Source organism: Mobula birostris, chromosome 25 (assembly GCF_030028105.1).
Source record: "Mobula birostris isolate sMobBir1 chromosome 25, sMobBir1.hap1, whole genome shotgun sequence".
NCBI classification, from domain to species: domain Eukaryota; kingdom Metazoa; phylum Chordata; class Chondrichthyes; order Myliobatiformes; family Myliobatidae; genus Mobula; species Mobula birostris.
Genome location: NC_092394.1, coordinates 5,460,190 through 5,484,706, shown reverse-complemented (window position 1 = coordinate 5,484,706; position 24,517 = coordinate 5,460,190). Strand labels below are relative to the sequence as shown.

The following is a 24,517-nucleotide window of genomic DNA, read 5'->3' as shown; positions in this document are numbered from 1 at the left end:
AAATGCTCCCACGCACTTAGCCATTGTTGCCATGCACCTAGAATTTTCTTTTACATAATATTAACATCTTTGAAATTATGCTAATATAATTTTGAAATCTATCTTAATATAATTGTAAAATATCCTGCAATTATGTGTTAATGAATATAATCCATAATTTTTCTAAATAATAAACATACATTTACTTCGAAACATTTTAGAGCTTCAACGTATCTACATTGTCAGTGTTTCAAGTTACAACACTGTTACAATTGTAAAAATAAACACAGGATGGAAGTCAGTAGCTCATTGTTAATGTTTTGAAGTGTTATCTCAAAAATATTGCAGCAATACTGTGGTTTCAAATTTGTCATTTCTGAGAAAGTTAAGCGTGGTTCAATTAAGATGCTCACTGATACATTGAACTACTTGCTTAGAATCAAATAATTTGAAGAACTGTCAATTTGTGTTGACATCATTGGAACAATCCAAGCTCCTAGTGCTGGCTATGAATGTGGATTCAGTCTTATGAATTCAATCAAATGCAAATCCAGAAATAGACCAGGAGTGGAGCATTTGGATGATCAAATGAGGATTAAGGTATATCTTTTATCTAGATGTAAAATTAATCTGGACAGTGTTTATAAACAATAGATTTGTAATAAAGACAGACAAGAAAAAGTTTACAAAATGTGAAAGATTTTCTTGGTTATACTGTATTTCATTATACCCTTCAATTATTACATAAAATCAAAAGTATATTATTTTTCAATTTTCATTCTAAATATCCACGGTATACACATTACAAAAAAAAAATTAAAGTGCTGTCCAGTTTTCAGGTCATGTAAAAATTTCCCACTCAAATCAATGATTGGTCCATAAAGCCATAAAAAATATTAGAGTGAACCATGTACACTAGGTGTGACAAAAGAGAAAATCAAATCAGCCCAATATTTAAATAGAGTAATGAAGTGATAACTTAAACTTAGTGTATCACTGGTGAAACCAGTGAGCTGGAAAGAGATTTTCACAAAAAAACTGGGGAAAATCTCCAAAAATAATCATGTGTAATTATGATCAATGATTAAATTACAATTTAAACACCTCCCTCTAGCGCATGCAGCTCTCAATATAATTTCCAGCATTTTAGTTCTGAGTTTTACTGCTTCATTATCTCATCTGGAGCAGATGTTAAGGTATTACAATTGGCATCCACAGAGGAAAAAATACATAATCAGGATTCCTGCTCTTGCTCATTTATCCAGTAACTGATTCTGCAAATTGGTGACCACAGAAGTCAGAACAGAATCTACTTTGCTGAAAGTTTCTCCAGTGACTGAATATTTTCAGATACTTTAGGGAATGAGATGGGACCAATTCTCCAATATTAAAAAAAAGTCAATTTCCACGTCATTTGCAAAGTTTCCAGTTGCCTCTCCTATACCTATACCCATATTGTTAAAATATACAATTATTGGTAATGGTCCCAGTTCTGATCAAAGTCTACTAATCAGAAAACCAAAACTACTAATCGTAAGACCACCACTTTCTATTTCCTACTTCTGATTAAATTTCAAAGATTTCCTTGGATTCCATGGTTATAACTTTCTGGACCAGTTTCCTGGGTGGAACTTTGCCAAAACTTTACTAAATCCATGGACAACACAAAGGCAGAGCTGGTACAGCCACCACTTCACAGCTCCAGTGACCCAGGTTGAATCCTAACTCCTTGTGCTACCTTTGTGGAGTTTACATACTCTTCCTGTGACCACATGGGTTTCTCCAGTATGTTTTCAATAGAATCTAGAATTTCACTGACCTCTCCCCTGAATGTTAACTACAATGTCCTTCTTCTTAGTGAATACAGATGAGAAGTATTTGCTTGGGACCTCACTTCTGCCTCCATGCAATTTTGGTCTCAAATTGGCTTTACTCTTTTCCTGGTTACTCTCTTGTCCTTAAATACTTATAAAAGTGGACAAAATTTGCTTTTTCCTTTTGATGGGTAAGAAATGGAATTCACCATTTATCCAGTAAACTGGTGGTGAAAAAAGCATGGAAGACTGTCAAGGGATAGAGCATAAGATAGATCAATTGGAAATTTAGAGAAATAACTCGAGGTTTAAACAGAACAGTGTGAGGTGATGTTTCAAGGACGGCAAATGCAAGAAGAGTGAATACAGTAAATGGCAGGACTATCTGAAGCACTGATATACAGAGGGATCTTGGGGTACAAATCCATAGCTCCCTGAAAGTGGCAACACAAGTTAATTGGGTGGTAAAAAAATCCATGTTCTTGCCTTCAATGGTTTGGTTGCCAATTACTGGAGGCTTTTCACGGGGTTCGGTGTTAGAACCACTTCTTTTCACATTATATATCAATGATTTGGATTGCAGAATTGATGGTTTTGTGTCCAAGTTTGCAGACAGGTGGAGGGGCAGGTAGTGTTGAGGAAGTAGGCGCCTGCAGAAGGACGTAGACCGATTAGGAGAATGGACAAAGAAGTGGCAGATGCAATATAGTGTCAGAGAAGGCAGGGTAACGGGGTTAAGATGGTAATAAATCAGTCATGATGGAATGGTAGTGCAGACTTGATGGGCCAAATGGCCTAATCTGCTCCTATATCTTACTTTCAATTATATTGTGTATAAAAGTTGGGAAGGCATTTTGCAGCAGTATAAAACCTTGTCTGGGCCACATTTGGAGTATTGGGTGCTGTTCTGGTCTCGACGCGACAGGAAGGACGTGGGAGCTTTTAAGAAGGTACAAAAGAGGTTCATCAGATGTTGTCTGGATTAGGGTGCATTAGCCAGAAGAAGAGGTTAGATAAACCTTGAGATTGTTTTCTCTGGAGCTTCGGAGGCTAAGGGGAAACCTGATAGAAGTACAATATATAAAATTATGAGAAGTATAGCCAGGGAAGAGAGTCACAAGCTTGCTCCTAGGGGATAAAATATCAAACACTAGAGGGCATAGGTTTAAAGTAAGAAGTATAAAATTTTAGAAGTGATTTGCAAGACAAGTTTTTTGTTAAGAGTGAAAGATGCCTGTAATATTATAGGATTTTGTGAATAAAACATGTGAGAGTTGTTTTATGTGCTTAACAAAAGCCACAGCCTTTTACTTCCGTAACAAACAAACCAAAACCAGTTGCCTTACACTGACGTCATTAGATCAGACACCATCTCTTAAAGTGAACACAAAATGATGGTGTTTGTGACTTATGTACAAAAGTTTCTGTTATGAACAACATGTGTCATCTGTCACCCATTACATTACCCTACAATGTGCTCTCAGTGGAGATGGTATAAGCAGACAGAACATCAACATTGAAAATATTCTGACAGACACATGTACAGGCAGGGAAAGAGGAATACAGACCACATGCAGGCATATGGGATTAGTTTTGATATGGCATTAGGGGTTGAAGGACCTGTTCTTGTGCCAGAGTAACCACAACAACAGGAATCACATCACCCAAACCCCACTGTGTACATTCAGTTTGTATACATGCTGAAACCACATATTATTTGTTGAACAGAATGAAGGATTAAAATTCACTTAACAAGAGAAATTATGGACATAGATAAATAGGTGGGAATTTTCATTTTAATTTTTTACCATGCCTTTTCTAGCTCTTCATTTAGATATCCTGTCTGAGTGACTCACAAATACCAGAATCATTCATTATCAGCTCATAATGATGGCTACACCTTATGAAGTCAATGTACAAATATTGGTCTTTGCAATCTCTATAAATTAATTCAAACTTCAATATGCAAGGAATTTGAAACACAGCTCCATGTCCATTGTTCATCATGAAAATTATGTGAGATGGCTTCAAAATATTCAGCTAGAGCCTGATTTAAAGGCAGTGAGAGATTCACTGAGATTCGACTATTGTCCCACAGTCTCTGACATTCCAAATAAAAGAATCCTAGTTTGTCCAATCCTCTCTTTGTAGCTAACACTCTCTGATCAGGCAATATCCTGACAGACCTCTTCAGCTCCCAGTCCAAGCCTCCACATCCTTCCTGTAATGTGACAACCAGAAATGCGCTCAATACACCAAATGTGGCCTAACTGGAGTTTATACAGCTACAATATGACCTCACAACTTTCATAACTAACACTCCAATCGATGAAGGCAAACATGCCATATGCCTCCTCTATCACCTTATTTAGCCTAACTACTTATGTTGCCAGGATTTTAGAACATTAATCCTAGATTAAACATGCAGTTATTAATGGAAACTGTTTAATGGTGCTTATGTCATATATGTCACAATCATTGTGGGATACAGACATTGCTGGCAAGCCCAGTATTGAAATGCCATGGAGAGGGGAATGGTGAAGAGCCCAAAGTATTGCTGAAGATCCCTACCACTCATCCCACCTCTCTTTGACCCACTACTGTCAGAAAGGAGGTACAGCAGTATCAGGACTCAGACTGTCAGACTGGGCAACAGCTTCTTCCCTCAGGCTGTGAGACTAATAAATATCCTGCCACCACTGAGGTCTCATCACCAGGACAGAGAACTGTTCACTAGTTACCATACTGTTTACAGTTTACCAGTGCTGTGTACTACATGCAGTTTTGAATTAAATTTTATTAACTTATTTATGGTAATATTTTGTTTTATGTGCTGTGTGTGATATATGTACTGTGGGTGCCCATGGTACAGAGGAACAGTGTTTCATTTCATTGTATAGACCTACAATCAGATGACAACGAACTTGAACTTGAACTTGTGTGATGCCTTCCTAAACTTGCACCAGCATCCATAATTTCTTGATTTACTTTATTTGTAGCACTTAACAGGGACTTCCACCCCATTTGTACTAAATCTAAGTCTTTTCATATGTATTCTTAGAAGTCTATCTCTCTCACAGATGCTGTACTTTTAATTTGACAAGTTGTGCTATTCGCTACACTACAAAGATGCTCAGACTATGCACTGTACAGTCCCAACAGTTCCTCCAGAGACTTGTTCTAAATACATATTCCAGCATTCTATTGACTTTTTAATAGCTTGACCACATTGTCCAGACATTGAAAGTGGTGGTCTATCACCATTCCCAATTTCCTTTCCAAATCGTCCTCTGCTACAACATCCCATTCATCATGTACATACACTGCATATCTTTTTGACCAATTTGCAATGCACTTTGTAAACAAGTTACTGAAATCAATTCAAATGCATATATTCAATAAAACTGACTGTGATTTACAAAGGAAGAAACTTAGGCAGAATAATGGTTCCTTCTTGTTGCTAAACTGGGCCTAGCTTCAAGTTTCACAGTTCACAGTATTTTGCTGCTTTGTGCTCCTTGATGCCACGTTCTGGTCTGAAATTGTTTTAGATGCCTGTAAACAGTTTAAACATTTAACTCACTGTCCCTTCATTAGTGTTGAACTCACTTTGGCAGCACTGATAACTGTGGCAGTATAAGACTGGATGTTGTCTCCACAGGCCCCACCGCGGGATCGATGACAGTGAATGAGCTGAGTAGAAGCAAAAGGACAGACGGTAACATTAGCTACAGCAGTACAACTCCAAAAGCAATTAGTAATTCCTATTTCCTTTCAGAAAAAAATCGCATGAGACAATTTTCATTTCCATTCTAAGAAAACAACACAGTTCTGTAACAAATAATTCAGTTTCACCATTTACGTTATTATTCCCCATTGCGAATTTTAATTATAAACAAAACAATGCTTCCCAGGAAATTAAAACACACGTATTTTATAAACAATCTATACTAATATGTTAAAAATGGTATTACTGCATAATTGACATCAATGATGGCAATTATGGGGGCAGCACAGTAGCACAGTAGAATAGTGTAATGCTATTACAGCATCCAGCAAACAGGGTTCAATTTCTCCCGCTGTCTGTAAGCAATTTGTATGTTCTCCCTGTGACTGCGTGAATTTCCTCCAAGCATTCCGACTTCCTCCCACACTCCAAAGGTGTAAGTCACTTGGTCATTTAAAATGCTGGAGGAACTCAGCAAGCCATGCAGCATCTATGGAAAAGAGTACAGTTGATGTTTCGGGCTGAGACTCTTTATCAGGACTGGAGAAAAAAAGATGAGGAGTCAGAGTAAGAAGATGGGGAGCGGAGGAAGAAATACAAGGTGACAGGTGAAACTGGGAGAAGGGAGGAGTGAAGTAAAGAGCTGGGAAGTTGATTGATGAAAGAGACACGGGGCTGGAGAAGGGAGAATCTGACGGGAGAGGACAGAAGGTCACAGAAGAAAGAAAAGGGGGAGGAGCACCAGAGGGAGGTGATGGGCAGGTAAGGAGATAAGGTGAGAGAGGGAAATGAGAATGGAGAATGGTGAATGATGAAGGGGAGGGGTGAACTACCAGAAGTTCAAGAAATTGATGTTCATGGCATCAGGTTGGAGGCTACCCAGATAGAATATAAGGTGTTGCCCCTCCAACCTGAGTCTCCACTGCTACGATGAGGCCACACTCAGGTTGGTGGAGCAGCACCTTATATTCTGTCTGGTCAGCCTCCAACCTGATTGCATGAACAGCAATTTCTCAAACTTCTGATAATTCCACCCCCCCCCCCAAACCTTCACCTTTTCCCATTCCCATTTCCTTTCAACTTATCTCCTTACCTGCCCATCACTTCTCTCTGGTGACCCTCCCCCTTTTCTTTCTTCTATAGCCTTCTGTCCTCTCTTATCAGATTCCCCCTTCTCCAGCCCTGTATCCCTTTCACCGATCAACGACCCAGCTCTTTACTTCACCCCTCCACCCTCATGATTTCACCGATCACCTTGTGTTTCTTCCTCCCCTCACCTTCTTCCTCTAACTCCTCTTTTTTTTTGCTCCAGTCCTGATGAAGGGTTTCAGCCCGATACGTCAACTGTCGTCTTTTTCATAGATACTGCCTGGCCTGCTGAGCTCCTCCAGCAGTAAGTGCGCGTTGCTTGGATTTCCAACATCAGCAGAGTTTCTCATTATTGTATTTGGTCACATAGATGTAACTGGGCAGCATAGACTCATTGAGCCTGAAGGTCCTGTTACCATGCTGTATCTCTAAATAAATAAAAGTACTTAAAATTTCCTCCAAAAGTGCCTATAAAGTGCCTAAAGGCCCACCAGCGCCTTTACTTCCTGAGAAAACTAAAGAAATTTGGCCTGTCCCCTAAAACCCTCACTCATTTTTATAGATGCACCGTAGAAAGCATTCTTCTAGGGTGCATCACAACCTGGTATGGAAGTTGTCCTGTCCAAGACCGGAAGAAGCTGCAGAAGATCGTGAACACGGCGCAGCACATCACACAAACCAATCTTCCGTCCTTGGACTCACTTTACACCGCATGCTGTCGGAGCAGTGCTGCCAGGATAATCAAGGACACGACCCACCCAGCCAACACACTTTTCGTCCCTCTTCCCTCCAGGAGAAGGCTCAGGAGCTTGAAGATTCATACGGTCAGATTTGGGAACAGCTTCTTTCCAACTGTGATAAGACTGCTGAACGGATCCTGACCTGGATCTGGGCCATACCCTCTAAATATCTGGACCTGCATCTCGGTTTTTTTGCACTACCTTACTTTCCATTTTTCTATCTTCTATTTATGATTTATAATTTAAATTTTTAATATTTACTATAGATTTGTAATCCAGGGAGCCGGAAGTGCAGAATCAAATATCGCTATGATGATTGTATGTTCAATTGTTTGGTGACAATAAAGTACAAAGTATAATGGTACATTTATAATGAAACAGGCCATATAAGACCATAAGGCCATAAGACGTAAGAGCAGAATTAGACCATTCAGCCCATCAAGTCTCCACCACCATTCCATCATGACTGGTCCCGGATCCCACTCTACCCCATACATCTGCCTTCTCGTCATATCCTTCAATGCCTTGACCAATCAGGAAACTATCAACTTCCGCTTTAAATTATAAGTCATCATAACTTAAAGCGGAAGTTGATAGTTGTAGAGGTCTGGTATGCAACTATTGTCAAGAGAATGTAAAAAAGGGTTCTGGAACAGCTTCCATTATAAAGGTGGTCACAAAATTATTATGAAATACATCGAAAAATAAAGGGAGGACTTTTGAATTTAAAGTGGGAACTAAATAATGTATGATTGTGTGTAGTTTTGGTCAGCTATCAATTAGAAAGAAATTGATAAAATTGAAAAAGTACAGAGAATATTTGCAAGGAGGTTGCCAGAATTTGAGGACCTAAGTTATAGGGAAAAGTTGAATATTTTAGCTCTTTATCCCCTGCAGCATAAGAGAATGAGGGAAGATTTGATTGAGGTGTACAAATTATGAGGGGTTTAGACAGGCTAAGTTTTACAGAGAACGAAAACAAAACATACATTACTTAAAAAAAATCAGAAAACAGCAATCAAAATTCTTTGGACACATCACGCGAAGAGAGACATTAGAGCGTTTAGTTACAACTGGAAAGCTGGAAGGAAAAAGAAGCAGAGGCAGACAGAGAATGAAAATGATAGATGGAATAACATCACGGTCAGAAACAGGGGAGGCAACAACTACAATTCGGAGGGTCAGGGACTGTGATGGATGGAGAGACATGATCGCCCACGCCGAACAGCAAGGCACCTGAATAATGATGAAGTGCAACCAGGCTTTTTCTACTGAAGTTGAGTGAGACTAGAATTAGAGGTCATAGGTTAAGGGTGCAAGACAATAGGCAATAGACAATAGGTGCAGGAGTAGGCTATTCGGCCCTTCAAGCCAGCACCGCCATTCACTGTGATCATGGCTGATCATCCACGATCAGTATCCGGTTCCTGCCTTATCCCCATAACCTTTGATTCCGCTATCTTTAAGAGCTCTATCCATCTCTTTCTTGAAAGCATCCAGAGACTTGGCCTCCACAGCCTTCTGGGGCAGAGCATTCCATATATCCACCACTCTCTGGGTGAAAAACTTTTTCCTCAACTCCGTTCTAAATGGCCTACCCCTTATCCTTAAACTGTGGCCTCTGGTTCTGGACTCATCCATCAGCGGGAACATGCTTCCTGCCTCCAGCGTGTCCAATCCCTTAATAATCTTATATGTTTCAATAAGATCCCCTCTCAGCCTCCTAAGACGAAATACTTAAGAGGAACTGAGAGTGTGGATGAGCTGGCTGCGGAAATGGTGGATGCAGGTTTGATTTCAACATTTAAGAGAAATATGGATGAGTACATGGGTGAGAGGGGTATCAAGGGATATAGTCCAAGTGCAGGTCGAAAGGCTAGGCAGGATAACTCAGCGTGGACTAGGAGGGCCAGACAGCCTGTTTCTGTGCTGCAATGCTTAAGACTATGACTCTAATTATCCCTTAATTAAGTTTGTAAGTGAGAGGCAAACAAGTAATTTGGGTCTTAACATGAAATTTGATATTGTAAGTAGAGGAGAAGCTTGGTGTGTTCTGCTCTGACTCTCGGGTAAGCAATACCAACATAAGTGAATGCCACGATATTCTAGTCATTGCCACCCAAATCTACAATCTCACCCCACTCAGAGGACTTCCCTTTGGGCCATTGCTGAGGAGTTAAGATGCGCAAAGTTTATTTTTTTAATTGTGCATTTCAGCACAGCAAGTTCCAGTAAGCCAATTATCTCTTGATGCCTGAAGCTCACATTTAATCCAGTATTCTAGTTTCCAAGTTCAGATGTGAAGCCACTGAAGCGGCTGCAACACAAGCAGCCACCAGCTAATTTATAACTTGCACATTCATAACCAACAGAAAAATATACTTCAGATACAGATAAAAAAACATTGAAAACACCAATTAAAACATCTTCATTACTATACTTCTTTCCCTGGATTACCATATACCTACTTTTAGGGTCAGAACACTACAGCACAGAAATGGCCCTTCAGCCAATCTAGTCTATTCCAGCCTAGATTTCTGCCTAGTCCCTGCACCTTGACCATAGCTCTCTATACTTGGGAGTATTGTATTTAGTTTGGTCACTCTACCATAGGAAGGATGTTGAACCTCCAAAGAGGGTACAGAGCACCAGGACACCAGCCCAGCTGGAGAACACATCCCACAAGGAAAGGTTGAGCAAGCCAGGGATGTCTACACAGAGCAAAGGAGGGTGAGAGGCAATCCGAAGGAGGTGTACAAGATGATAAAAGGCATAGATAGAATGGATTGCCAGAGACGCCCTTCCCAGGATGGAGATAGGCAACATGAGTGAGCACAATTTCAAAGTGATTGCAGGAAAGTATTTCTTTATTAATACTGTGGCTCTTTATGCTAAGGCTAGCGACTATTGTCCATCACCAAAACTGCACTTGAGATATTGAATTATTGAAGGCCGTGTGATAATGGTGCTTCTGCAAATGGATTTTGATTCAGATTACATTACGTATGGGAGAACAGAGGTGGTGGTGCTACCATGCACCTGACAACCTAGATGGTTGAAGTCACAACTTTGGAAGGTGCTTCTGAAGAAGCATTTACCTTATTGTGTTCTTTTTGGGCTGTATCAGATCCGGAGTAACAATTATTTTGTTCTCCTTTACACCGTGTACTGGAAATTACACTAAACAATCTTGAATTTTTCCACTTTATCTATTTACATTTATGGGACTAAAGGTTTGCAACTGACAATTAGCTACAGATTTTTAAATCTATTGCCTGAACCCAAGCCACTTTTATTGCTAAATTTATATAGAGTTTGCATGAAGCTCTCTCTTATGGAAATAAACCCCGGTTTTGTTAATGTGCCAACTGCGATAAAATAACAGTAAAGGAAAGCATCGAGGTCAACCTTACCTTGTTCTCAGCATAGGCAAGCCAACGGCTTCCCAGTGCTATGGGATTAGGATTTGGCCCTGGACATGGAAAACAACCTGGAAAAGAAGGAACATTAGACATAAGAATTCTATTCCCCACACTAAGCAACCTGGAAAAGAAGGAACATTAGACATAAGAATTCTATTCCCCACACTAAGCAACCTGGCAAGGGATTTTCTTTCAACCGCGTCACTCAGAAGACAAAAGAGATTGCGGATATTAAACCAAAAACAGAATTCCGGAAGAACTCAGTGGGCCAAGCAACATCTGAGAAAGAAAAAGGTATGAATTGATGTTTTAGGACGAGACTCTGCATCAGGACATTAGGACACTCTGAACTTGGCCAGAAAGTGTTCACAATGAAATCGGCAATTCTCTCCCCAGATAAGCTCTCTACACTATATCTCTGTGTGCTAGTATACACTCAGCAAATTTACACAAGGTGCAGCTTGTTGAATGTAAATGAAACAACTGCCAAGACAACACAATTATGGCTTAAAAGTCTACAGTGACTACTTCCATTATATTGATGGTCTATTAATTAGCAGAATGGCTATTCTCAGACTACATTTTATGAAGTGTCAAGATGCTAACAACATTAATTGAAAGCTACAAAGAATTACCAAGTACATTGTAGAAGTATTTCTGATCTTTGAGGTGAATAGCACTTAGCAGAGAATTGTGTGTAATGAATATAATGGGAATACAGGTTTCCCCCGCTATCCGAAGGTAGAGCGTTGCTATGAAACCGTTCGTAAGCCGAAATGGCGTAAAGCGAAGAAGCAATAGCAATTACCATTAATTTATATGGGAAAATTTTTAGAGTGCTCCCAGACCCAAAAAATAACCTACCAAATCATACCAAATAGCACATAAAACCTAAAATAACACTAACATACAGCAAAAGCAGGAATGATATGATAAATACACAGCCTATATAAAGTAGAAATAATGTATGTACAATGTAGTTTCACTTAACAGAATCGGGAAGATTTAGCCAAAACCGATTTGTAGAAAAAAATCAGCGCGTACATGCATGCGCACACACCTGCCCGCGCCACGCAAGGCTTCACGGTCATGGTAGTCTTTCTTGGAGTAAACACAAGTTTAAAGCGGGCGTCTTTTGTCGTAAAAGCGAAAATCCTTTTTCGGTTAGTGAAAACAGATACTAATGTAGGTCTTTCGTAAAAGCGAAGTGGCATAAAGCGAACGTTTGTAAAGCGGGGGACACCTGTATCATCAGTGAAGGATGCCATGTAAAGTGCTAGACCAGGTTAACATAATACAATATGGTCAGCATAATGTCATTACAGCACCAGCGAACCAAGTTCAATTCCGCAGCTGCCTGTAAGGAGTTTGTATGTTCTCACTATGACTTTGTGGGATTCCTCCGGGTGCTCCAGATCCAAAGATATATGGGCTAGTAATTGGTCACATGGGTGTTAATGGGTGGTACGGGCTCAATGGGCCTGAAGAGCCTCTTACTGTGCTGTACCTCTAAATAAAAATTCTAAAGGATCCCTTGTGCAATGTTCTGGCTGGTGAATCTTCTGCTCCACTGTTGTAGGGAAGCTAGAGAAAACAGTGTCTGTTAAGTGGCTATGATGCAGGGTTGACAGGTTATGAGAGAATTAGTGTGTTGCTATCCTGGCGTTTTCAAGCCAGACAATACCTATTCATATACTATTGATTTAATTGATTAATTGTACATTGTCTGCTTCCTTGCATCAATGCAAGAAGAGTACTGTATTTATCACTTAGCAATCACTGTCACCACTGCATTCCCCCCCAACCCACGAAGACCTTTTAGCTATATTCACGGCACAAGTATTCAACATCTTGATGCAAGTATCAACACCACTAAAGAGCTGTTAAATCTAAATGAGTTCATAGTTAATTAATTAATAGCTGTTGGCATGATCCACTGCATTTTTGGACGGCACAATTTCTATTTCTCAGTCTACAACTGGACCACTGGCATGATGTAGCTCCCTCCCCACCTATCTCCAGAAGTCATAAAAATCTCTTAAATAGAGTCCTTTAAGAGACTCTTAGGCAGGTACATGGAGCTTAGAAAAACAGAGGGCTATGCAGTAGGGAAATTCTAGGCAGCTTCTAGAGTAGGTCACATGGTCGGCACAACATTGTGGGCCAAAGGGCCTGTAATGTGATGTAGATTTTCTATGTTTCTAAGTAACATCTTCCTGAACAGTCCACTGAAACAAGATTTAAAAATTAGCTTTATTTGTCACATGTACTTTGAAGCATACAGTGAAATGCATCATTCGCGTCAAATCAAATCAGTGAGGATTATCTTGGGGCAGACCGTTAAGTGTTGCAACGTTTCCAGCAGCAACGTAGCATGCTTACAACTTATTAACCCTAACTGTACATTTTTGGAATGAGAGAGAATATACAAACTCATTACACACAACGGTGAGAATCAAATCCTGATCAGTGATCACTGACACTGTAAAGTGATTACTCTAACCACTACGCTGTTGCGCCACCACATAGTCAATCAGCATGGAAATAGGCCCTTCGGCAGAGAACAATTGTGAACTATGTTATTGAGGCTGCATTCATCAAGCTCAGTACCTAACATTTGGGTCCCAACTAAAACAACCAGTTTACCTTTACGTCAGCCACACTGCCCTATGACATTCATTAACAAAGTAAGTTAAATACCTGACACTTAAATACCTGGGTGTGGTGTGACAACAAAGGCAAAATGGGGAAAAACAGATAGATCAGTGCCTTTAGTTTTTATGGACATTAGCCAGGTACACAATAAATGATGTTTACTGATTACATAAAAGTGTCCTCAAAATGTGGAAAGGAGAGTTTACTGTCTTGCTAACCTTTCAGTCTTCACATTCAACTAAAGGCACAAGGAAAGGTGGTGAAATGTGACTAAGTCGAGGAAAATCTCTGAGGCGTACTATATATCATAAAAGGTACTATAAGCAATCTCCAAAAAGAGGGATATTATAAAGAATTACAACATACTTATAGAACAGAAAAACACCACTTGGCTCAAATATTTTCTGGTATTTGACACTACTGGTACAATATTTTAGTCCTTTCTTGCTCCTGTGTTTATTCACCTTTCCCTTAAACATATTGTTTTGTATTTTAGTTCCCTTAAGTTATGTCACGGGATACTCATGTACTAGTGTCGAGCATAATCACGTGACATTTCTTCTTTCATATCTCAGTCGTGTCAACTTTTACAGTTAGATGAGCAAGTGATATGCTGTAGTGTTGGAGGCATAAATGTGGAAAATTCTGATGGGGGCAAAAACACTATCAAGGATAAGGCTCTGAGTCTGGAAGGAATGTGGCAAGATAATGGAAAGCACAAGGCTGCAGAGAGAGAAACTGCAAAGAACAAAAGAGATGATTTTTTTTATTACTTGCTAAAAATTACTTTACCTATCTTGGTATTAAAATTACAGTACTAAAATTTTAAGGATCTATATACATATACATTTTTTCTATTAATTGGCTACACCAAACAAACGCTTTCTAAATAGTCTCCTATGACATTATCATTAATAGGTCGAATTAATGCTATTAAAATGATAGTTTTACCAAATCCACTTTATCTGACACACAAAAATATATACAGTGCTGAAACTTAAATATAGGTTAATGCTACCCCTAAAGGCAGTTACTTCCAGACAGATGCACGCTAATTACTGTTGGCAAATACAAATAATGGGTATTTGGTAAGTAACGCGAGCAGTTGGTGGCAGGAGAGGAAGGGGAGGTAGAAATCAAATTTACTGTACATCATCCTTCTAAATAGGCAAAGTTAATCAAATTCTCCCTGACTAATCTCATGACTGCACAACAGCATATTTTATTTAGTTTTTGTTTTATTTTGCTGATCTGCATATTTTGGTGAGAGATTTATTAGACAGATACTTGGTAATATGGGGTTATATTGTATGGAGTTTCGCAGGAAGACAGTTCAAGATGCTGAGAGCCTACTTAACTAAGGGCAATGATCTCTGGGGAAAAAATTCTGCCAATTAGGATGGAGAGTGGAAAAAGTTCTTGAGCCTGAAGGTTACGAATCTCTGGAATTCTTAATTCCAGAGAGAACCATGCTCAATTATTGAACTTCTGACACCAACAAATTAATTTAGTAAATTGATTTATTATTAGCCCATACACCAAAGATTATTGAAAAACTTGTCTTGTGTACCATGCATTCAGATTATTTCATTACAACAGTGCATTGAAGTAGCACAAGGTAAAAACAATAACAGAATGCATCATAAAGTGTAACAGCTATGGAGAAAGTGCATTGCAGGTAAACAATAAGGTGTAAGGCCAAAATGAAGCAGATGGTGAGGTCAAGGGTGCATCTTATTACACGAGAGTACCATTCAATAGCTCTACAACAGCAGGGTAGAAGCTGTCTTTGAACCCAGTAGCATATGCTTTCAGGCTTCTGCCCAATGGAAGGGGGCAGAGGCCAGACCCTTCTGGGTGGGTATGGTCTTTGATTATGTTGGCTGCTATAATGAGGCAGTGAGAAATGCAGACAATGTCCATGGAGAGGAGGCTGGTTTTTGTATGTGTTGAACTATCTACAACTGTCTGAAGTTTCTTATAGTTATGGGCAAAGCAATTCCCATAGCAAGTTGTGATGCATCCGGATAGGATGCTTTCTATGATGCATCATTATAAAATTGGTAAGAGACAAAGGGGACATGCCAGGTTTCTTCAGCGTCCTGAGGAAGTAGAAGCACCAGTGAACCTTATTGGCTGTGGTGTCTATGTGGTTGGACCAGTTCAGGCTAGTGATGATGTCCAATCCTAGAAACTTCCTTTGAACCCATTTTTCAAACAGAAAAATGGAACTGAGGTAGATTAGTGATGCTTTTATTTGCAGGGATGGGCAGGCTTGAGAAATTCTCAGGTTTTAATTGGACTATTTTGGGATGACATTATAACAATTAATAGGTTCTATTTATTTATTGTTTGTTTTTCAGGACTGGGCTTCACTGGCAATGCCATTCCTAACCGTCCTGAGAAAGTGGCAGGTGTCCATAAAGATGAAAGATTAGCTTTATTTGTCAAATGTATCAAATAAATCATCAAAACATACAGTGAAATGTGCTGTCTGAGTTAACACAGTCCAAGGACATACTGGAGACAAGTGTCACAACATTTCCAGAGCCAATATAGTAAGCCCACATTTCACTAATCCTAACTGTGCCCATACATCTTTGGAATGTGGGAGGATTGGCTATCTGCTGTCCTACTGGTGAAAAATATTCTTTTCTACTGTTCAGGTGCTGGTTTTCAGGATTTAGCTTCAGCAATGATGAAGGAATAGAAATATGTCTCCAAGTCAAGATGGTTGCCATCTGAAGGGGAACTTGCATTTGATGTTCTTTAATTCTTAATACTAGAGGACGCAGGTTTGAGGAGCGCTTTCATCATAGTCTTGGTGAGTAACTGCAGTGCACTGGAGTGGAGGGATGTGTGTTTAGTGTGGTAGATGCAGTATCACTCAAGAGGGTGACATTAGAAACATACAAACACAGAGAAACCCACAGCACAGAACAGGCCCTTCGGCCCACAAAGTTGTGCTGAACATGTCCCTACCTTTGAAATTACTAGGGTTACCCATAGCCCTCTATTTTTCTAAGCTCCACGTACCTATCCAAAAGTCTCTTAAAAGACCCTATCATATCCGCCTCCACCACCGACGCCAGCAGCCCATTCCACGCACTCACCGCTCTCTGTGTAAAAAATTTACCCCTGACATCTCCTCTGTACCTACTCCCAAGCACCTTAAACCTGTGCCCTCTTGTGGCAGCCATTTCAGCCCTGGGAAAAAGCCTCTGACTATCCATATGATCAATGCCTCTCATCATCTTATACACCTCTATCAGGTCACCTCTCATCCTCCGTCGCTCCAAGGAGAAAAGGCTGAGTTCATTCAACCTGTCTTCATAAGTCATGCTCCCCAATCCAGGCAACATCCTTGTACGTCTCCCTCTACACCCTTTCTATGGCTTCCAAATCCTTCCTGTAGTGAGGGGACCAGAACTGAGCACAGTACTCTAAGTGGGGTCTGACCAGGGTCCTATATAGCTGCAACATTACCTCTCGGCTCCTAAATTCAATTCCATGATCGATGAAAGCCAATACGCCATATGCCTTCTTAACCACATAGTCAACCTGCACAGCTGCTTTGAGCGTCCTATAGACTCGGACCCCAAGATCCCTCTGATTGTCCACACTGCCAAGAATCTTACCATTAATACTACATTCTGCCATCGCATTTGACCTACCAAAATGAACCACTTCACACTTATCTGGGTTGAACTCCACCTGCCACATTGTGCCAGATAGTGTTGAATTTTTTTCAAAGCTGTTATCCAAGTAAGTGGAGAGTATTTCATCACAATCATGACTTGTGCTTGTAAGGCTTTGGGTGTCAGGAGGTATGTCACATTATATGGTGATGCTAGAAAGTTAGTAAACCCTCTAGAATTTTCTCTATTTCTGCATAAATATGTCCTCAAATGTGATCAGATCTTCACGCAAGTCCTTAAACTAGATAAAGAGAACCCAATTAAATAAATAACACAAAAAACATTACACTTGTTCATTTACTTATGGAAAAAATGATCCAGTATTAGTCATAGTCATACTTTATTGAACCCGGGGGGAAATTGGTTTTCGTTACAGTTGCACCATAAATAATTAAATAGTAATAAAACCGTAAATAGTTAAATAGCAATATGTAAATTATGCCAGGAAATAAGTCCAGGACCAGCCTATTGGCTCAGAGTGTCTGACCCTCCAAGGGAGGAGTTGTAAAGTTTGATGGCCGCAGGCAGGAATGACTTCCTATGACGCTCTGTGTTGCATCTCGGTGGAATGAGTCTCTGGCTAAATGTACTCCTGTGCCCAACCAGAACATTATGTAGTGGATGGGAGACATTGTCCAAGATGGCATGCAAATTGGACAGCATCCTCTTTTCAGACACCACCGTCAGAGAGTCCAGTTCCATCCCCACAACATCACTAGCCTTACAAATGAGTTTGTTGATTCTGTTGGTGTCTGCTACCCTCAGCCTGCTGCCCCAGCACACAACAGCAAACATGATGGCACTGGCCACCACAGACTCGTAGAACATCCTCAGCATAGTCCGGCAGATGTTAAAGGACCTCAGTCTCCTCAGGAAATAGAGATGGCTCTGACCCTTCTTGTAGACAGCCTCAGTGTTCTTTGACCAGTCCAGTTTATTGTCAACTCATAACCCCAGGTATTTGTAATCCTCCACCATGTCCACACTGGCCCCCTGGATGGAAACAGGGGTCACCGGTACCTTAGCTCTCCTCAGGTCTACCACCAGCTCCTTAGTCTTATTACATGTATTTCTTGAAAAAAGTTGGCGAACCTTTGTTCTCAGTAACTGGTGTGAACCCCCCCCCCCCACCCCACCCCGGCCTTGTACAGCAATAACTTCAAACAAACGTTTCTGGTAACTGTTGACCAGTCCTGCACATCGGCTTGGAGGAATTTTAGGCCACTTCTCCTTACAAAACTGCTACAACTCTGGGGTGTTGGTGGGCTTCCTTGCATGAACTGCTTGCTTCAGGTCCTTTCACAACATTTCTATATGATTAAGGTCAGGACCTTGACTCAGGCATTCCAAATCATAAATCTTCTTCTTTTTAAACTATTCTGTTGTTGATTTACTCTTGTCTTTCAGATCATTGCCTTGTTGTATTATCCAACTTTTATTAAGCTTCAGGTGACAGACTGCTACCCTGGCATTCTCCCGTAATATGTCTTGATACAGCTTTTAATTCATTGTTCTCTCAACGATTACAAGCTGTCTAGGCCCTGAGGCAGCAAAGCAGCCCCAAACCATGATGCTTCTTCCACCATGCTTCACAGTTGGGATGAGGTTTTGGTGTTGGTGTTGGTGTAGAGTGCCCTTTTTCCTCCAAACATAGCAATGTGCATTTCTGCCAAAAAGTTCAACTTTTGACTCATCTATCCACAGAACATTTTCCAGGAAGCATTGTAGAACATCCAGGTAGTCTTCTGCAAACTTGAGATAATGCAGCAATGTCTTTGTTTGGAGAGCAGTCCTTCCATAAACACCATTCTTGTTCAGTGTTTTTCTTACAGTGGACACATGAACAGAGATTTTAGCAAGTTCTAGAGATTTCTGCAGGTCTTTTGCTGTTACCCTTGAGTTCTTTTTCACCTCCTTCAGCAACGCACCTTGTGCTCTTGATGTGATCTTTGCAGGATGCCCAGTCCTTGGGAGAATAGCAACAGTACTGAGTTTCCTCCATTTGCAGACAATGTTTCTTACTGTGGACTGATAAACACTCAGGTCTTTAGAAATGCTTTTGCAGCTTTTTCTAGCTTGATGCATCTCTACAATTCTTCTTCTAAGGTCCTCTGAAAGTTGTTTTGATCGAGGCATGGTGCACATAAACAGATCTTTCTTGAGAACAGAAGGCTCTGTCAGTAACCTGATTTTTTGTGTCTTTTTTATAAGGCAGGGCATCTCTACAACCCACACCTCCAATCTCATCTCATTGATTGGAACACATGCCTTCTACAAAAGTTATTTGGCGTCATTATCCCAAATGTTCACATACTTTTTCTAACAAATACATGTAATATTGGATCATCTTTCTCAATAAATAAATTAACAAGTATAATGTTTTTGCATTATTTATTTAACTGAGTTCTCTTTATCTAGAGTTAGGACCTATGTGAAGATATGATTACAATTTAGGTCATACTTAAGCAGAAATAGAGAAAATTCTACAGGGTTCACAAAGTTTCCAGCACCACTGTAGGACACCCAATCTTGTTTGTGACCACTGTTTCCATGTGACTGGTCTACTTGAGTGTCTAGTGACTGGTGAACCTGTGATATTTATGGTGGGGCATCAATAACAGCACCCTTTCCTCTTTTCCTTTAAAATTATTCTTGAATGATGCCTGTATGATTCTTGAATGATGTGGCTACCTGTAAGCAGACAAATTTCAAAGTGTATAATTTATACATTTGTTGATAATAAATGTGCTTTGAATCTTTGAAACTAATGGATATAATGCAAATTAAATGAATTCCTTCATTAGAGAAGATATATCTTTGGTAACAGGCGGAAAGATTAAAAAATGGAAAATAGGTCATTCAGACTGCAGCTGTGTTTTTTCAAAGTAATTAGGTACAGTACAAGATTGACTTCACAAAACAAAGACAAACTGAAAATAGATTTAAAAATAAATGAGATAATATTGAGGGAAATACAGGAACCCAATGGTCAGAATATTGGTATGAAGATTTTTCTATTGTAAATTTAGACAGTTAAGGTTAATGGAAATGTAGTGTGACAAAAGCATCATAATAAGGATTTTAAAAGCATTTGAAAAGTGAGCTGGCCCCTGTTGGGGCTTGCCTGTGGAGTGGAAGTTTGCTTGGGTTAATAGTAACTAGGGTTAATTAGCAAGGGCAAATAAAAAGGAGCAGAGTTTCAACAGAGTGACCATGGTTGGAGCAGCAATTGTGTAAGCAGATGCTGTGGTAAGAGTAGTCAAGCTTTGGCTCAACAGGTTTGGACGAGAACAGGCACAGGCTAGAACTTAAATTTGAGAAGTTAGAGGCATAACAAATATAGGCAGGATGGTAGTTCAGGCAGTGGAAAGCTCCTCCTGTGAGATGTGGGACTTCAAGATACCTAATGGTCACATCTGCAGAAAGTGCACCCAATCAGCTCCTGACTGACAAGGTCAAGGAACTGGAGCTGAAGCTGGATACACTCAGAACCATCCAGGAGGTTGAAGACTTCATAGCCAAGTCTTTTTCTGAGGTAGTCACACCCAAAATGCAGGCTTAGATAATACATAGGTGACAACCAGGAGAAGTAAGGGGAGTAAGCAGTGAGTTCAGGGTTCCCTTGAGGCCATTGCCCTCAGCAACAAATATACCTCTCTGGATACTGCTGAAGGGATGACCTGTCTGGGCACAGCGGCAGCAGTCAAGCAGAGCGGTAGTGATAGGAGATTCAATAGTTAAAGTGATGGACAGTATATTCTGTGGCCGCAAAAGAGAAGCCAGGATAGTGTGTTGCCTCCCAGATGCTACCTCACAGCAGCTACAGAAGATTCTCAAGAGGGAGGGTCAACAGCCAGAGATTGTGGTGCACATTGGTGCCAATGACATAAGTAGAAAGGGGAAAGGGGCCCTGCATAGTGAGTATAGGGAGTCAGGCAAAAGGCTGAATAACAGGACCTCTAAGGCAGTAATCTCTGTTTTACTCCCACCGCCATCTGCTAGTCAGGGCAGGAATAGGATGATGGTACAGATGAATGAGTGACTGAGGAAGTGGTACAGGGGGCATGGTTTCATATTTGTGGATCATTGGGTTCTCTTCTGGGGAAAGTATGACTGTACAAAAAGGACGGGTTACACCTGAACCCAAAGGGGACCAATATCCTTGCGGGCAGGTTAGCTAAAGCAGTTGGGAAGGGTTTAAACTTAGTTGGCAGGAATATGGGAACTGGACTGAGGATAGGGAGTTGTTATACAAGTCAATGTAGTGCGTAGTAGTTGGATGCATCAGCAAGGGAGATGAGGCTGAGTACAGGGCAACGGTAGGAAACCTTGTCACATGGTGTGAGCAGAATTATCTGCAGCTTAATGTGAAAAAGACTAAGGAGCTGGTGGTGGACCTGAGGAGGGCTAAGGCACCGGTGACCCCTGTTTCCATCCAGGGGGTGAGTATGGACATGGTGGAGGATTCCAAATACCTGGGAATATGAATTGACAATAAACTGGACTGGTCAAAGAACACTGAGGCTGTCTACAAGAAGGGTCAGAGCCGTCTCTACTTCCTGAGGAGACTGAAGTCCTTCAGCATCTGTCGGACGATGCTGAGAATGTTCTACGAGTCTGTGGTGGCCAGTGCCATCATGTTTGCTGTTGTGTGCTGGGGCAGCAGGCTGAGGGTAGCAGACACCAACAGAATCAACAAACTCTTTCATAAGGCCAGTGATGTTGTGGGGATGAAACTGAACCCTCTGACAGTGGTGTCTGAAAAGAGGATGCTGTCCAATTTGCATGCCATCTTGGACAATGTCTCCCATCCACTACATAATGTACTGGTTGGGCACAGGAGTACATTTAGCCAGAGACTCATTCCACCGAGATGCAACACAGAGCGACATAGGGAGGCATTCCTGCCTGCGGCCATCAAACTTTACAACTCCTCCCTTGGAGGGTCAGACACTCTGAGCCAATAGGCTGGTCCTGGACTTATTTCCATCTGGCATAATTTACATATTATTATTTAATTATTTATGGTTTTATATTGCTATATTTATACTCTATTCTTGGTTGGTGTAACTGTAACGAAACCCAATTTCCCTCTGGATCAATAAAGTATGTCTATCTATTTATCTATCTATCTATCTATCTAGTAAGACCGTGAGGAAGGACAGGCAAATGAAAGGGAAAAACTGTAGTTAGTGGGATGGTTGAGGTGAAGTGTAACATGGGAGTAAAATTGAAAAGGATGATGAATACAGGACTGAAGGTGTTATATTTGAATGCATGCAGTATACAAAATAAGATAGATGATCTGGTAGCGGAGCTAGCAAGTATGACTTTGTGGGCATTACTGAGAAGTGGCTGAAAGAAGATCATAATTGGTGGCTTAACATCCACAGATAAACATTGTATCAAAAAAACAGGAGGTAGGCAAAGAGTATGGGGAGGCTCTGTTGGTAAAATATGAAATCAAATCCTTAGAAAGAGGTGACAAAGGTTCAGAAGATGTAAAATCTCCGTGGACAGAGTTGAGAAACTGCAAGGTAAAAAGACCCTGTTGGGAACGGTAACTGGGATGTGGGCTACAAACTATAATGGAAGATAGAAATGGTATGTATAAGGACAATTTTGCAAAATTAGTGGGAAGTTAGAGGATTGAGAAGGTTTTATAAACCAACAGAAAGCAACTAAAAAATCCATAAGGAGAGAAAAGATGAAATATGAAGGTAAGCTAGCCAAAAATATCAAAGAGGATGCTAAAGGTTTTTTCATATATATAAGGAGTGAAAGTGAGGCAAGGGTGAATATTGGACTGCTGAAAATGGACGCTGGAAAGGTAGTAATGGGGAGGCAAAGAAATGGCAGATAAACTTAATATTTTGACACTGCTTGCCAAATCTCTTAAAATCACTAACTGTCAAGGTCAGTAAAACACTTTGATCATGGTGGTCAAGCTCAGTGACCTGCAGATAGGCACTGTTGCCTAATCTCTCCACACATGACCTCATCAAATATTAATGAACAAATCCAAGAAACAATACAGGAACATACTGCCTCACCGCACAATGCCTGCAATTGTTATAGTTGCATCTTGAAGGCAACAGATATTAATTCAGCTCTGAGGATATTATTTATGTAACTTTGATTCAGAGCGTTTTAAGTCACCACTGCTGTTGTGATTCCTAACTGATTAGCATAAGTCTAAAATCAGAAGCTTGACTTTGAATCAGGAAGTTTCATTACAAAGCCCATGTACATATCGAAGGTCCAAAGTCAGGTACACGGCCACATATCAGAGATCCCAACAATGTCTTCCTGCCCCTAAATGATTTGCTACAACTCTTCCCACCTTCGAACCCAGTCTTTCCAATCTCACTAATCTCTTAAAGAATTTTGCATATCTTTTTAAATGTACTATTCTATTCAAAGGTAGTATATAAGAAGAATTATGTCATTGGAGAGAATTAGCACAGCCTGTTCATATTCAAGCCAGGCTTCTGTTGTCTCTCTATAGATGCAGTCTGACCTGCTGAGTTCCTCCAGCATTTTGTGTGTGTTGCTTCAGATTTCCAACATCTGCAGAATCTCATGTGTTTATATATATATATATATCAGAACTTCATAACTTTTCAAAACTACCAGAATTTAATTCAGTACTAGTCACAACTACTACAGTGTAACTGTTTTAATATACAAACATTCCCATGACTCAAAATGTTCAAAGTGGATAAGCGCATACGATCCATGAATAAACAACATAAAAATATTAATTTCCACTCCTCTAATTTTAATGCAAATGAAAATAAAATGAAATCTGCAGATTGCTGGGAGCGTGAAATAAAGACAGAAACTAACAGAAACACTCAGTAGCATCTAGAGTGAGAAACAATTAACACTTTAGACCTAAAACCCTTCATAAGAACCGAAAAACAAAGGAACAAATCAGTATAGGTTCCGGCTAACTCTGCTAACTTGTTCTTCTCCTACCCAATTATAATGAAAAATTAGCCCATTAAAGATAGGAGCAGAATTAGGCCATTTAGCCCACTGAGTCTGTCTGCTTCACCATTCTCACGCCTTCTTTCTGTAACCTTTAACTCTCTTAACAATAAAGAACCTATCAATCTCTGCCTTAAATACAAGTAATGACTTGGTCTCCACCGCTCTCTGTGACAAAGAATTACATATATGCACCACCTCCTGGCTGAAGAAATTCTTCCTCATCACAGTTCTAAGCTCTGTCCTCAGATCCCAGACTCTCCTACTAATTGAAGCATCCTCTCCACACCCACTCAATCCAGGTCTTTCAATATCCAATAAGTTTCAATGAAATCCCCCCTCATCTTTTTGAACTCCATTAAATTCAGGCCCAGAGATGTCAAACACTCTTTATACATTA

The 24,517-nt window shown here is 40.2% G+C and overlaps 1 protein-coding gene across 3 annotated transcripts in view; it reads right to left on the bottom strand.

Moving 5' to 3' along the window:
* bcas3 (BCAS3 microtubule associated cell migration factor) overlaps positions 1 to 24,517 on the bottom strand; it is a 975,956-nt gene that overhangs the window by 774,315 nt on the left and 177,124 nt on the right. For all 3 annotated transcript variants that reach the window (XM_072243678.1, XM_072243680.1, XM_072243679.1), the window contains exons 10-11: positions 10,763 to 10,839; positions 5,403 to 5,486 (exon numbers count right to left, since the gene is read on the bottom strand). In XM_072243678.1, coding sequence (XP_072099779.1) covers positions 5,403 to 5,486; positions 10,763 to 10,839 — 161 coding nt within the window. The remainder of the gene's footprint in view (positions 1 to 5,402; positions 5,487 to 10,762; positions 10,840 to 24,517) is intronic.